Below are 14370 nucleotides of genomic sequence, written 5' to 3' on the forward strand. Positions count from 1 at the left end.
CTGATATCATAAGGATATTTGAATGCCAAACATTACACTTCTGTTCGCTTTCTATAATAAGACAATTAATCATCTTCTTATGGTATCAAAAAAATCTCATATCCAATGCCCAGGAAACTAGTTCAATATTATTCTACACACATGGCGAGTTGTAAGCTAATTAATTTTATGCCTAATTAGGCCATTTCCCATTATACTAGACATATCAACACTTATTTAATAATGTATTATTGTTAGAACTTAGAATACTAATTTCTTATACTTTATGAAAATATTTTACTTATTTATTGTATTTTATCACTTATGTTATTTAGTGTGCTTTTTGAAGATTATTTAAAATATCTTGAATATATATTAAGTCAGAAATCAAAAACCATTTTCCTTTTAATGCGAGGCCTTTAATTTAAGGCGGACATCTGATAGGGTACTTATTGGGCCAGCGTGTTCGGGCCCATTTTCCTTTTTATTTAAAGACATGAATTTGCTGACCTGGTCTCATTTTTCTTCAATTTGCGGACTTATTGTAGACTACAAATAACAAAATGTGGATTTGCTGAGCTGGCTCCTTTTTTTATTTGAATCGACCTGTTGGAGACTATAAAATGTGAATTTGCTGACCTTTCCTTCCCTGCGAACGGAAGAAAGAGATCTCTCCCGTTTTTGCCTTGCACCCGTTGGACCTTTGGAAGGAGAAGGGAGATCAACCGATCTCTCTCTTCTCTCGAACTTTTGTTCATTGTCCATGGCAACAATCCATTCGAAGGTTTGTCGCGCTAAGAACGACGTCGATGATGCATAGAGGTCAACGCTGTTTCATTGGTAATCTCTTCATCGATTTGTTTTCATTCATTTAATCTCTGGTGAATCGCATACTCCGGATGATTCCACACGCATATCTGGATTTCGCGTGTTTTGACTTGTTATGCCCTGCGTAATGTCTTCTTCTATTTTGTCATGATTTGGCGTTAGAAATTTGAGCTACTGGATGAAATTCAGCGGATCATGATTCACGTTACCGATGGTCGATGTTATAGTTCTGCAGGCCTACTTTTCTTCTCTGCGGATTCGTGTTCCATAGACGTAACCGGTACCTTTGGTTCTGTTTTAGAGATAAGACACCCTTGAGATAGTTATAGATATCTTAGCGTCGTCCAAATCAGCTGGGTCTAACATTTATATTGGTATTTTTAAACAACAGGTGACCTAGTTTTGCTTTAACCTGGGAGGAAATTTATACAGTTTTCTGCTGACACTTTTTCAGAATGATATTTCCACAGAAAACTTCCGTTGCGATTGATGGCCGTAAGATGGAAATCTCTACATTGTTCATGTTGAAAAAATTACGGAATTGTGTAGAATTTAAGCAGAGAAATCACACTAACGACATGAAGTCGGATAAAGAAATGATAATTTCACTTGAAGTAATTTTCGTAAAGCTATGCTCTTCTCCATTCCTAGCTGATATAGATTATCCATGGAATGCTCATAGGTTGCGAGAAAACTTAAATGACTCCGAATGGTGCTGTTGTTGAACTCTTGAAGCAAGGGGGGGAGTAATGGTAGGTGGAACTCTCGAGAAATTAATCGATTATTGGATACCATGAAGGAGTGTGTCACTGCAACGAGATGCTCAACACTGGGTGTGGAAACTAGTGGAAGCACGGGCTGAGAGAGAGCATAGATGATGGTAGGGTGGTGGGAGGAGCCTCGTTGCCTTAGAGAACTCTGCCTAGGGAAACCCTAGGAGAGAGGAAGGTTACGAGAACAGTGAACTACATTGAATTGATTGATCAGAAAGGAGAGATTAAATGTCCTTATGAGAGAGGGCTATGTCCATTCTGAGACGTCAATAACATACTTCCATCCTGGTAAGATCGATATGAGGTAGTCATCCAAATTACACTTTTGTGCAAGAGAGAGGGCCAGGTTACAATGGTAGACCGATTCGAGGAGTAGAAATTCCTTTAATTGTGCAATAGGGAAGACCGGTACACTTTTGTGCGGTTGTTGCACCTTTAGCTTCATTCCTTTGGAGAAAAGGAATTACTCCCCTCCAAAAATATCCTCATTTCTCATAAAAAGTTTCAATAGAGATCATTTAGCGATGGACCAACGTATCTAAATGGAGGATATAATGGTCTAATATCTTGGATCCATGTTAAAAAACCTCAAAAAACTGTCTTCCATTCACATAGCTTTTAGTAGTTCAACTGATATTACCCTAGAGGTTTAATATAAATTTCCCTAGGTAGGAAAACTCATCCGACAGAAAATCTTTTACTCTGTTTTGGATTGAGGTCCTGATTTTAACATTGTTCGATCCAATTTTTTGGTAAAGCATATGAGAATTAAAGGATTCATTGTTCTGTGACTTTGTAAACTTCTATTGAGTTTTCTGGCCATCGGAATATAATATCTGAATTTGGAATCATCTTTACATTTCAAGCTTGCTGGCTACCTTTCATTTCTCGCTTCAGTTTGTTTGTTTCTGTATCAATTCTACTCTCAGACGTTTGTGTGATCAAATCTTTTGAACGCTAGGTTATAGAGAGTAATTTAAGGTGACACCAGAAAAAGGTGGGAAGATGGGTGTCATCTCCAGGAAGGTATTACCGGCCTGCGGAAGCCTTTGTTTTGTCTGCCCATCTTTGCGAGCTAGATCCCATCAACCTGTGAAACGTTACAAGAAGCTTCTAGTCAATAGCTTTCCTCGATCTCAGGTAACCTTTTCATCTCTTATTTCACACTTATTTCTGGCCAAATATTGGAGATTTACATTTTTCAGGGCTATTATGAAAACACTGATAGTTGTTTACAGTACCGCTAGATCTACAAGTTTTTATTCTTTTACATTCTGTGGGTCCAATCACTTACCTCATAGATTTGCGGGGTAACTTCATGTTTATGGCTTCATTGAATAGTTGATGCTGAACTCTTTAAAACATTGGGCTTCGTTTTCTTAAGTCATTTTATGGCAACCTGAAAAAATCATCACTGGCTTTTTGTTGTCAATTCTTCGTCTGGAAAAGGTATCTATGCAGTGCTTCTTTCCTGTTGTTCTAAAAGGTTGTTGTCATCATTTAGATATTAGCCAGAGTCTGGCTTGGAGAAGCTCGATCTCCTCTCTTCATGACGATATGGAGAAGCCTCAATGGAGTCCACACCAAGATATGAACCTGGTCATCTTTGGCAAGTCTATGATAGATATGGACAGAGAGAGAGAGCGGGATGGAGATCAAAAGAGGAAGATGAGATTGTCGAGGAAGAGAATGTGGGGCTTTGAGAGTCTGCTCCCTTTTCTTCCCTAATCTCTATCAAACTCCCGCATGATGCCTCTGGCTTCCATCCTCCCCTTCTCTCTTGGGACTCATTGCCTTAGTAGAGTTCCCGTGGATCCCTCCTGCCATGAGTAGTATAACGAAAGGAGTTTGACAGATATTTTCAGTTACTAAACTTAGCTACCATAGATCATCATTACAGTGTAACCTTTCTGCTCAATTCAATTATTAAAGGATATCATTTTTTCTTTTTCTTGAAAATTTTAACAAACTGTATCCTTGCTTATTCGCCCAAAAGTGGTGTTTGACTTATCTAACATCATCTTAAGCAAAAATATGACCTCGGCATTTTGAAAACTAATTTCTAACTTTTACTGGATATTTCGTTGCTAAGAAAATTCTTGTTTTGGTTTGGCTTCTATCCAGGATGGAGTTCCTAATGAAAGAATGGTCAGCAAGCTTTGTGAGTATGCCTCAAAAAACCCTATGCGCATTCCAAAGGTTTTTCTCCTCACCTTACAATGCTCATAGCTGAAAACCTCAAATCATGTGTCTGGATGTGGCAAATAAAAGTGTGCAGTTTATTTCTCAGGATACCTTTCTAATTCCATCATAATGTCCACTTAGTGTAGGAGTTCGGAATTCTATAATCTTCTTCTTTTTCCGAGAATTTCTTCTCGTTTGAGCCAAGCCACTATAAGATATCTATTTTCACCTTGGGACTTTAAGAACATTGATGAATAAAGCTTCTCTCTCCCTCTTGTTGTCTTTATTTCTGTAATCTGGTAAATGGGTCACATGTTATAAGTGGCACATATCTTTGTCTTTACGTTAAGTCGTTGTAAGTAGGCTACATGTATATGTGGCACATGTTATTGTTTTTCTAAGTGACTTATTCCACGTCAGAGCAAGTGACATAAATTAGTGGGGTCAGCTGTCCTGTTTTTGAATGAGCTGGTAGCTTCCTTTCGACATAGTATGAATATCCAAGCCACCACATAAGCTTCACTGTTAGAGAGGGGGAGGGGCATCGAGTGAGAGAGACCAGAAGTCTTGTTTTAAACATGTTACCCAGAAGATGGTGGGTTGGGCCGTCAGGAATATATCCATACCCTGCTCCCAGTGGGGTGTTGAGCCTTTTCATATTTCTTTATTTAATCCGTGATACGATTATCTATTTCTTTGTTTCCTTTCATTGATCTTTAAATATTGAACAATGGCCCCCAAATGGATCTTCTATAAGGCAAATGTAAGAATTAGTGTTTCTTTTTTTTTAAGAAAGGAATTAGTGTTTCTGGCCCATTCTTTTCTCTTAACCCATATTTAGGCCGTTGTTCCAATAACGATAAGTGATGCTTTCCCATTCATGAAGTCCTCTTCTGGCCTCTGAGTTTCTTAGGTTGTAGTTTCAGGAGATTCGGATCACTAGGAATTAACACATATCAAATGTATTTTTATATATACAGACAAGGTCATAATGCTATAACATTCAAATTTATGTTTACAAAATTCGATCTTTTCAACTAAACCTTTTAGTTTGTTTTTTAAAATTTCTGGATATGGGCCAGTGACGTTTTGGATAAAAATTATGTAATGATGAGACTGTACTCTACAATAAAATTAGTACAATATAACTTTATATGTTCAATGTTTGGGAGTTGCAAAACATGGTGCATGCTTTGGTAAACAAATTTGATAAATTCAGAATATTAGACTAGAAATGTGATAGATGAAATTCACACCAGCATGGTACAGTTGAATATTTCCTCCCCCATTTCGGGTTATCCTCCTTTTTGCCAAATTTCTCTTGATTTCATGTTCTTTAAAACTATCAAATAAATCCATTAGTAATCTCCTCTAAGCTTGTATTCTAAGCTGGTAGAAAAAATGGGAAAAAAGTTGTCTACAGAACTTGGCTGTTGCAAATGTAGGTTCTTTTATTTTACATCCCAGGAAATATTCCAACCATCATGTTGAATGGTCTGCTTTTTTCATTTTTTCAGATCACTATGTACCTTGAGAAGAGATTGTTGAAGGAACTGCAAAATGAACGTGTTGGTTTTGTCAGAGTTGTTCCGTTTATTTACACAAAACTCTTACGTTCCTGTAAGGAGCAGATGTCAGTTCTCCGCCTGATATCTAATTTTGTCCTGATTTTATTTCCTTAGTTATTGGTGAATTTAGTTTTTTTTTTTATAAGCGCAGAAGGGGATTCGATCCCAAGACTTGGTGGTCGGTGGGCGAGGCCCATTACCACCAGGCTATATGAGCCATGTTGATTGTTGGTGAATTTAGTTACATGCATTCTGTGCAACCTGTGAATAGATTAAAATTTTTACACTAAGTTCCTGAAGCTGACATTACAAGATGAACTACCATATTGATATTGTCCTTGTCATGATGTTTCCCTGGCTGCATGGGACATTTCTTGCTTCCTTTGAGGATTAGATGCCATCTTTCTAACATATTGTTAATGAAATCAACCTCTGGTATCAATCTTTATTTACTAGAGCAGTCTCTTCGAACAATCCCAACTACTCATTTGGGTGAATAGGGAATGAGGACGATTTACGGTCACTAATGCCCTTTTTCATCAGTATATCGAGAAAATACTCTCTTTGGGAAATATTTATACCAACGGGAGTGTTAGTGATTTCAATTCTCAGAAAGTAACGTCAAAAACCAAGGTTAATATCTGACTCAGGGTAAGAATTCTGCCATCGACATTCCTGGTAATGATGATATCATTAACGTATGCCAGTAGAACAACATCCTTCCAATCATTACTGGTTTTAATAGGTAAAGAAGGATCTCCATTGTTGGGTATAGATCTCACTTCTTTCATTGCATGGGAGAACTTCCCAAACAATGCCCAGGGGAACTGCTTCAGGTCATACAGTGTTTTTTTTCTTGGATGTGCGTCCTGTGTCTTGCAAATCATACCCAGGAGGTATCTACATGTAGATGGTATTACCATAAAGAAATGCATTTTTCACATGATAATGATACAATCTCCCATACTGGATGACTGCCAAGGCTAGAAGGATTCAAATAGTAGCCAGCTTGGCCACCATAGCAAATGTCTCTCCATTGTCACTACCATAAGACTGTGAGTACCCCCTTCGCCATCAAGTAAGCTTTTTACCTTTCCAATGAATCATCTGTACTGCGTACACCCGTCTGCACCCTTCACTCTTTTTAGCATCAGGTAGGGGCACGATTTTCCAAGTATCACTCCTTATGAGGGTGTCCATCTCCATCTCCATGGCATTTTTCCAGTTAGAATAGCTTAAAGATTCCTTGACTGTCCTGGAAGTCGGTGAGGACTGAATTCCAGCAGGTTTTGTTCGGTAGTCTATAGAGTTATGGTCATATTGGACGAAGTGAGAAATTGGGTTTGCAGAAAACTGAGTACACTCTCTCTTCCCCTTTTGCGGTGCACTTTGTGAACTATGATCATCATCCATCCTCTCCGACTCAGATTAGTGCTCAGGCTTATTGACACTTTCATCTGACTTTTTCTGTGTGACACATACTAGTGGAGCATGTTGGTTCGACTTTGTCACCAGATTCACTGGTATCATATAAGGCATCTCTTCAATCATTGGTAAAGTTTTCATATCCTAAACCTTGCAAGACTCAAACCTCAAAGACAGAGATGACATCATAGCCAAATCCACCCCTGTTAACATCATATGAGATGTACCATTTTGGACCTGCGTATAGCAACAAATTCACACTTAACTGCTTGCAGATTGAGCTTGTCATTGTGATTGTATACATGGGTAAAGACCATAATTCCAAACGACCAAGGTACCAGCCAAGAGAACAAATGTTGCGTGGTAGAAAGGGAGAGATGCAAGGGAACAATGCGGTGGAGATGACAAATGAGATGAGACAGGAAATCTGGAAGACCAGCTCCCCTCTCTGGATCGCAGGCCTGCTCCTGCTTCCCAGCCTCCAGTTGCAGCCTGCAACTGATTCTTGAGAACTAATTCTTCGATTCCCTTTCTCTAGCCTTCCCCCTTTATTTTTTATCTTCCAAGTCTCCTTATTGGACGATTCTTCTTTTCGTTCTTTCGTTATTCTTGGAAAAGAAGCGACTCGTATCAATCTTACGCTGACTCTGTTATAGAAATCCCTTGATCTTCTAGTAGTCGATCAAATTGTCTAATGTATGAATGCCACTGGACAACAAACAGACAAATGTCTCTCTGCCACCAATCTCAGAGAATCAGTGAGGAAAAGGAAACTGACAATAGGTTGATGAGGGCCCCGGATTGTTCTTCTTCTGGTGGTTTCTTTACTCGAGCTCCCTCATTTATATAGGGTCTGAAACCCCTTGGTCAGCAAGACTTGAATTGTCTCGTATCTTTGCACATTACTGGGAGAGAGAGGTTCCTTGCACGCTTACTCTGATAGGAACGAAGGAGGTTCCTATCAGGTACACAGTCTCTCTCTCTTTCTCAACCTTTCCCTCTCTCTGGAACCCTCTACTGCCTTTGCCAATGATCTTGCCTGTACTGTAGATGACATCCTCTCCTCTCCGTGATATTTGGGTCTGCTCATGTCTCCTATAAGTTGGTATATAATCCACTGAACCCTAAGCAATTAATTTAGAAGTTCTGTTTGCCTCCTAGTCTTGTCCACCGACTGGTGAACAAGAGTGGCAGACAAACAAAACAAACAGTCCAGAATGTCATTTTTAACTAATGATCAGATCAAGATAGTTTTTAAGTAATAGGAGTATCTCGGCAAACTTTGTTTTACTACTGGTGTATGTAGCATCATACTCAAATGTTCCTTTTTCTCATGAGTAACGTTTTTTCACCCAATTTTTTGGAAAATAAATTGTTTAATGCATGTCTCGTTGTTAGCTAGTTTTATCCATTCATGCCTCAATTTAATATTTTGAGTAAAATTACCCAGTTCGTTGTATGCCTCTGGAATGCTGGCCACAATAAAGACACTTCTAGAACAATCTCAACAAGATGAGTTGCGTATTTTGGGCTCTAATACTCTAGTGGATTTCCTCAACGTTCAGGTGAGTTGTAGCTGATATTATTATTGCAAGTTTATCGAGCTCAATATCTATCTCGAATTATTATTGGAAAAGAGTCCAAATAAAATGATTCCTACATTTTTGTTGTATTAACATAGACAGACAGCACCTACATGTCCAGCGTAGAAGGATTAATTCCGAAACTTTGTCAACTTGCTCAAGAAGTGGGAGAGGATGAGCGGGGGCTTTCTCTCCGTTCTGCTGGACTTCAGGCTCTTGCTTCAGTGGTATTTATTTTGCTCAAGGATTACTCTAACTGTATAAAACCTCAAGTATTTGAGGTCCAATAAAATCACTTATCTCATATTCTAGGGCTACTGAGGGGGATAAATATTTTGACTCTTTGTTGGTCCCTAGTCACATCTTTTAGAGTCTTCGTCATCCATTAAATCACTTTTCCTTTTTGTGTTTTTAGCTACATTTTTTTGGCGAGAACTCCCACCTCCCGACGAATATTGACGATGTAAGTACAGTTCTTACTTTTTATTGAGTATGATAATTATTTCGCACTGGAACAGTTATATGCATCTGTATGTGGATGGTTGTTCAGTGCCTCGAAATGTTGTGTGCTGCACTATTGTGTTTCTTATTTTAAAACTCATGAGAACTACAGCGCATAAAAAATTATGTGATATAGGTCGGACGATTTTCATGCAGGCAAGCTTGAACTGGTCGATTGGAAGCTGTCGTATGTCGTTAGACTCAATTAATATTGATAAATGTGAATTGTGTTTTCAGCCTTGTGGAAGGTTCGAAATTCAAACTATTGACACTATCGTTTTGTTTCCGTCTGCTTGAAACAGTTCGTAACGGCTGCATTAAAAAATTATGAAATTCCAAAATCAAATTCGAACCAAAACAAGAAGGTTTGTGAACATTCTCAGGACGAAAGTCATGATAGTTCGGTTTCTCCAATGGTCGATTCAAAGTCTGTTACTACCGAGAATGATCTCAGAATCAACGCTGAGAGCCTAATGTGAGTTCTTATCCGTACACTTATCTTTATTATTTGATTCTTTTTCCTCTAATTGTACGTTCCCCATATTCTGATTCAAAAAACCTTTCTCCATGACCAGGGACATCCCTAATAATCCAACTTCCTTGGCACGACTTTGTCTCCGTAACATGGCTGCACTAGCCAAAGAAGCAGCGACTTTACGGCGTGTCTTGGAGCCTTTTCTTCTCCAATTTGATTACGGCAATCACTGGTCTTCCGATGGGGGAATAGCCTTGTCAGTTTTATGCGAAATGGCAGTTTTGATGGAATCAGGTTTTGTAGAAAATTCCTTGTTATCATTTGACCTATCTTCAACCCGCGAATGATACATTTCGATTTTGATTTCTGGTTATCAGGGCAGAACAATCATCAGCTCCTTGCAATGTTGGTAAAGCATTTAGATCATAGGAATGTGTCAAAAAAGCCATCTGTGCAGGCAAGAATTGTAGATATTGCGGCATATCTTGCAATGCAGATGAAAAGTTTGTCTTCAGTGACTATTATTGCCACAATTTGCGATGTAATGAGGCATTTACGGAAGCATATGCAATGTTTCCTGGATTCATTGGACCGAGAAGATGAAAAATGTAAATGGAACCCTGCCCTCTATTCTGCCTTAGACAACTTCCTCATGACTTTGTTGAACAAGGTCAGCGATTGCCTCTCTATAGTTAACGACAATGTTATCATCTTCTGTATGTTTTAGCTGTTAGATGGTGGTAGTGGTAAAGCAATTATAATTATAAATGGTTATTCCTTCTACCTTTATTGATTTATTTTGGAAAGTAAATTAATCGCTCAAATCACTAGGTTGGAGATGTTGGCACTATTTTGGATGTAATGGCTATGTTTCTGGAGAACATCCCTGCTGCAGCAACATCATCGAGAGCAACTATAGCTGTTGTTTATCGATCTGTGTTAATGTTAGCTTCCATTCCTTCTGCATCTTCTCATAACAGGGTAACATCTCTACTCGATTTTATAGAGATTCAAAGGAATTAAATTGAATACGTAATATGGCATCTATTTTTGTTTTCTTTTAGGAGTTTCCAGAGGCTTTGTTTCATCAGTTGCTCTTGGGAATGTCACATGGAGACCAAGAAACACGAGTGGCCTCTCATCGTGTATTTTCTGCTGTCCTTGTGCCGGAACTCAACTGTCCCTGGTCAATACCATTATCCTCCTTTAAGATAATGGGCTCCGACCCAGCTTTTATGGCCCAGCTGGTTTTCTCATCCTCAGAAGTCATTCAAGAAAAGGTGCAAGAGAATAAAAATATCGGTGTCTTAGATTGGAGGGAAAAGCTCCAGAGTTCGTCATATCGAGACCCTGAGTTCCCGCATGCTCAACTCTACGAATCCAATGATCTTTTACGATCTTCAAAGGGAAAGATATTTGAGAACTTAGTAAGAATGTCTAATATGTTAGCTCCTTTTTATTTTTCTCTCCAGTCATCAAATTTTTTATAGTTTCAGGGTACTTTACGTCTTAGCAGCCACCAAGTGGACCGTTTACTCTTGTCAATTTGGGCTCAAGGAACGTCACAAGAAAACGGTCCAAGCTGTTATGAGGCGATGTCACATACCTTCTGTCTCTCTGTAATATGTGCAGAGTCTAAAGTAAGTTTCTATCATCTGATACCTTTTTTTCAGTGAATTTTTTTTTTGAATTAATTCAATCAATGAAAAAATTAGTTAAAATCATTTCATATTTAATAATTTATTAATATACCAAATACAATATGAATGATTCTTTGTCTGGTTTATGAAAAAAAAACACAGCAGAAGACTCGGATGCCAGCTATGGAGAAACCGCAGGCATTCACCTAGAGTTCTTGATGTCTTGGTGATTACAGTAATTTGATGCCTATGCAGCTGTTTTTTATTCTCGAAGTATATGATGAATCTCTCAAAATTTTAAACTCCATTTTTTCACCAAAACTGGTTATTCATTCACATAAAAAACCTGTGACATCCTTAATCAATACATCTGATGGTTTACTCATAGCTGATTCGGACCGCAGATAAATTAGTTCGCATTAATCGTTCTTTCAAAATTTAATCTTTGTCAGAATTTTTTTTTTGAAGAAAAAATCTTCCTCAGAATTAACTGCTACTTATCCAGTTTGGTCTTTAAATGATGGATCGAATCATTACAGACTTCAAGCTGTTTGGAGCTTGTTCGGTGTTTTCAGCTTGGATTTTCTTTAAGGTGTCTATCCCTAGATGAAGGCTGTAAGTGTATTGTTTTCAATGAATTGATTTCTCTATCATGAATCATTGCTGTCTCCTGAGACATGCTTATGCATTCAAATTTATCAATCACTGCCTCTAATGGGGTTCTCTTCAAAATTTCAGTCTGATCTAATGACTTCTCGTTTTTGTGTGGAAGGTTCTTTACGGCCGTCACATCGGATGTCTCTGTTCACCCTAGCATCCTCCATGCTTGTGTTCTCAGCAAAGGCTTGTGGAAACTCTCAACTCTCTTCTTCCATGACAGAGGCATCAGACGGGCTGGTACTTTATGTTTTATGATTTAGGGTTGTGGTAGGGTTAAGCATTTAAGCTTTGGATTTGAGGCTTTAGGGTTAATGGTTTAGGGTGTTAAGGTAAAGGATTTATGTTTAAGGTTAAATGTTATATAGAATTTAGGCTTAGCTAAAGGCTAAAATTTTAATAACTAAGATTTAGGGTTTAGTTTGAGGGATAAGGATTTAACTTTAAAGGGTTTAGAGCAAAAACTTTGTTTTTTTATGGATTTTAAATCCTCGTTGATTTTTTGATGCAGCTTCATCCATATCTTCAAGGAGCCTTCGTTTCACGAGATGCTCTGAAAATCTGCAATTATTACTCCACTGAAGACGATCTCACTGCTCAAAAATCTTTGTTAATGTTAAGGAGAGATGTTGAACACCTAAAGCAGATGGTGGAATCCCACTTGGAGAGATATAAGCAGCTTACAAAGGTGGGTGTACTTAAGATTTTATGGATTTTTAATGATGTGATTTTAAAAAGGCTTTTTTCAGGAAGAAATATCAAGCGTGAGGCTGCAGCTATCAGAACCCTTTTCAGCAGAAGACGCGATACTTGTTGGGACTCCACGGCTATCTGACCGGTTTTCTGGAAAGGATCTGCAACCCATGGAAAAGGTTTGTTCTTTTTCAGTCCACAAACTCTTTCGACATCAAATATTATTTTCTCACATTCAACAAATAAATGGGTTAATAGCAAAGTGTTCATGTATGATTTTATGTGTAATCCACATAACTGCAAAAAATTGTCGAATCTCCTTGTGAAACATAGACTACTTCCATCCTCTCCAGCTACATAATCGAACGGCTTACAATGCAGAATTCATAATCAGTTTTCCATGTTGTAAAAACAAAACGATTTCTCAATTCCTCATCATCAGGCCTGCACAAGCTTAAAACCTGATCAAGATTATACTGGTATTACTAATATTAAAATCATCCATTATGTAATCAGCTCCAGACAAAAAAAGTGATCAATAAAAGGTATTTATTGCATTGCCATTTGTTTATCTTTCTTCTTCAGATTCTGCCTTTGGCCTCCTTGGAGGATGAAGAAGCACCGGATGAAACCAGCCAGAACCATCCTCGAGATGACTTTCTTAGTGCCGACCAACTCATACAATCTGTAAGCGTGCCTACCCCTTAAAAAACCGTAAAAAATCCTCCCTCACAAAATTACGAGTATGATGAGATGGAGAGCCCGTGAAATTACAAAGCAAAATCTTTTGCAGGTTCTTGAAACTTCTCAACACGTTGCAACCCCGCCGGAGCCCTCTGCGCCTGTTCCATATGATGAGATGAAAAGCCAGAGTGAAGCTGTTGTGGCCGGGAAGCAACAGAAGATATCAACCCTTCTGACCTTCCAAAGATCCATCGGGGATTATCCAAAAGAACAGGGTCCTCCAACTTTGGTTATATCACACAAGGTAACATTTCATGTTTTACAGTCGCACTGGCTCGAAATGGGTATGATGGTTTGGGTTTTGGGCAGGAGGGGTCTGCCCCCGTGTTGGAAGCTAAGTCTGAGGAAATGAGACCAGACCATGGTGATGGGTACAGTTCCTTTAGATTGCCCCCTTCGAGCCCTTTCGACAAATTTCTGAGAGCAGCCGGTATTGGAGAGCAAGGCGATGTACATGCCCGACACTGATTTACACGTAACAATTGATTTTTTTGTAGAATTTTTTATTGCGCAGAGACGGCAATCGATCGGGGAATAACATGTGAACATGAATGAATATTTGAACTTTCTCATATAAGATAATGTGGTAGAAATGCTAGATGATGGTACATAAAATTTGGGTACTATTTCATTTGTAGGTGCTTGAACTGTAAAAGTAAATTTTGTTGAAGCTATTTTCTGGAAAGCTAGCATTTCAGTTGCTTATTTTATGTGGAGCACCTGATGCAGGATATAAAACACAATCATTGTTTCTCTAAAATTTGAGTTCTAATTTTCTCAGACAGCACCTACAAGTGACAATAAATCTATAGCCAGATCTTTGGTGATTGAAAAAAAATACATTGGCGTATTCCATTACCGTAGATTTCTTCATAGTGTTATTCTTCAGAGTACGTGCACAAGTTCATTCATCGGTAATTTCCTAAGCTCTCTTCTCCACCTGCTTTAACATCTCGCTCACACCATTTGGATTAAATTTTGATACCAGTTCTAGGCTATAAAGAAAATTACTCTGAAATACATCCACTTGATGGCTTTCAATTAGAAACATACTGTGAAACACAATGGGGGCATTGGTGTTCTGGATGAAACTGTGGGATGTTAGGGTTTGGAAATATGAACATGAACTTTGTAAATCAAAGACCACTGTCTTAAATTTGTGAAGAGCCCAATAGGAGTAGGTCAATAATGGACCTAGATTAATAAAGACAACATAGCTTATCTAGCATGGGCCTAGTCACTAATGGCCCAATATTAGTTTCAAGGAAAATAGATAAAGCAAAACATGGAAGGATGCATGTTTAACACATTACTACGAAG

General features: G+C 38.4%; 1 protein-coding gene across 3 annotated transcripts; it reads left to right on the forward strand.

The window, feature by feature from the left end:
- Positions 1-618: 618 nt before the first annotated feature.
- On the forward strand, positions 619-13648 carry LOC144705378 (protein SEMI-ROLLED LEAF 2-like). Of its 3 annotated transcripts, none has more exons than XM_078578007.1 (20): positions 619-819; positions 2542-2720; positions 3705-3779; positions 5282-5397; positions 8208-8322; positions 8439-8567; positions 8756-8803; positions 9144-9316; positions 9417-9610; positions 9694-9986; positions 10148-10297; positions 10381-10743; positions 10807-10956; positions 11496-11571; positions 11729-11853; positions 12125-12301; positions 12363-12485; positions 12892-12993; positions 13100-13294; positions 13360-13648. In XM_078578007.1, exons 2-20 carry the CDS (start codon positions 2586-2588, stop codon positions 13516-13518), a joined length of 2898 nt encoding a protein of 965 aa, XP_078434133.1. In that variant the 5' UTR covers positions 619-819; positions 2542-2585; the 3' UTR covers positions 13519-13648. The 3 variants fall into 3 exon arrangements, with proteins under 3 accessions (XP_078434133.1, XP_078434134.1, XP_078434135.1); XM_078578008.1 differs by having other exon boundaries at positions 10813-10956; XM_078578009.1 differs by lacking the exons at positions 619-819; positions 2542-2720; positions 3705-3779 and having other exon boundaries at positions 5282-5384.
- The last annotated feature ends 722 nt before the right edge of the window (positions 13649-14370 follow it).

The sequence above is a fragment of the Wolffia australiana genome, chromosome 7 (assembly GCF_029677425.1).
Source record: "Wolffia australiana isolate 7733 chromosome 7, ASM2967742v1".
NCBI classification, from domain to species: domain Eukaryota; kingdom Viridiplantae; phylum Streptophyta; class Magnoliopsida; order Alismatales; family Araceae; genus Wolffia; species Wolffia australiana.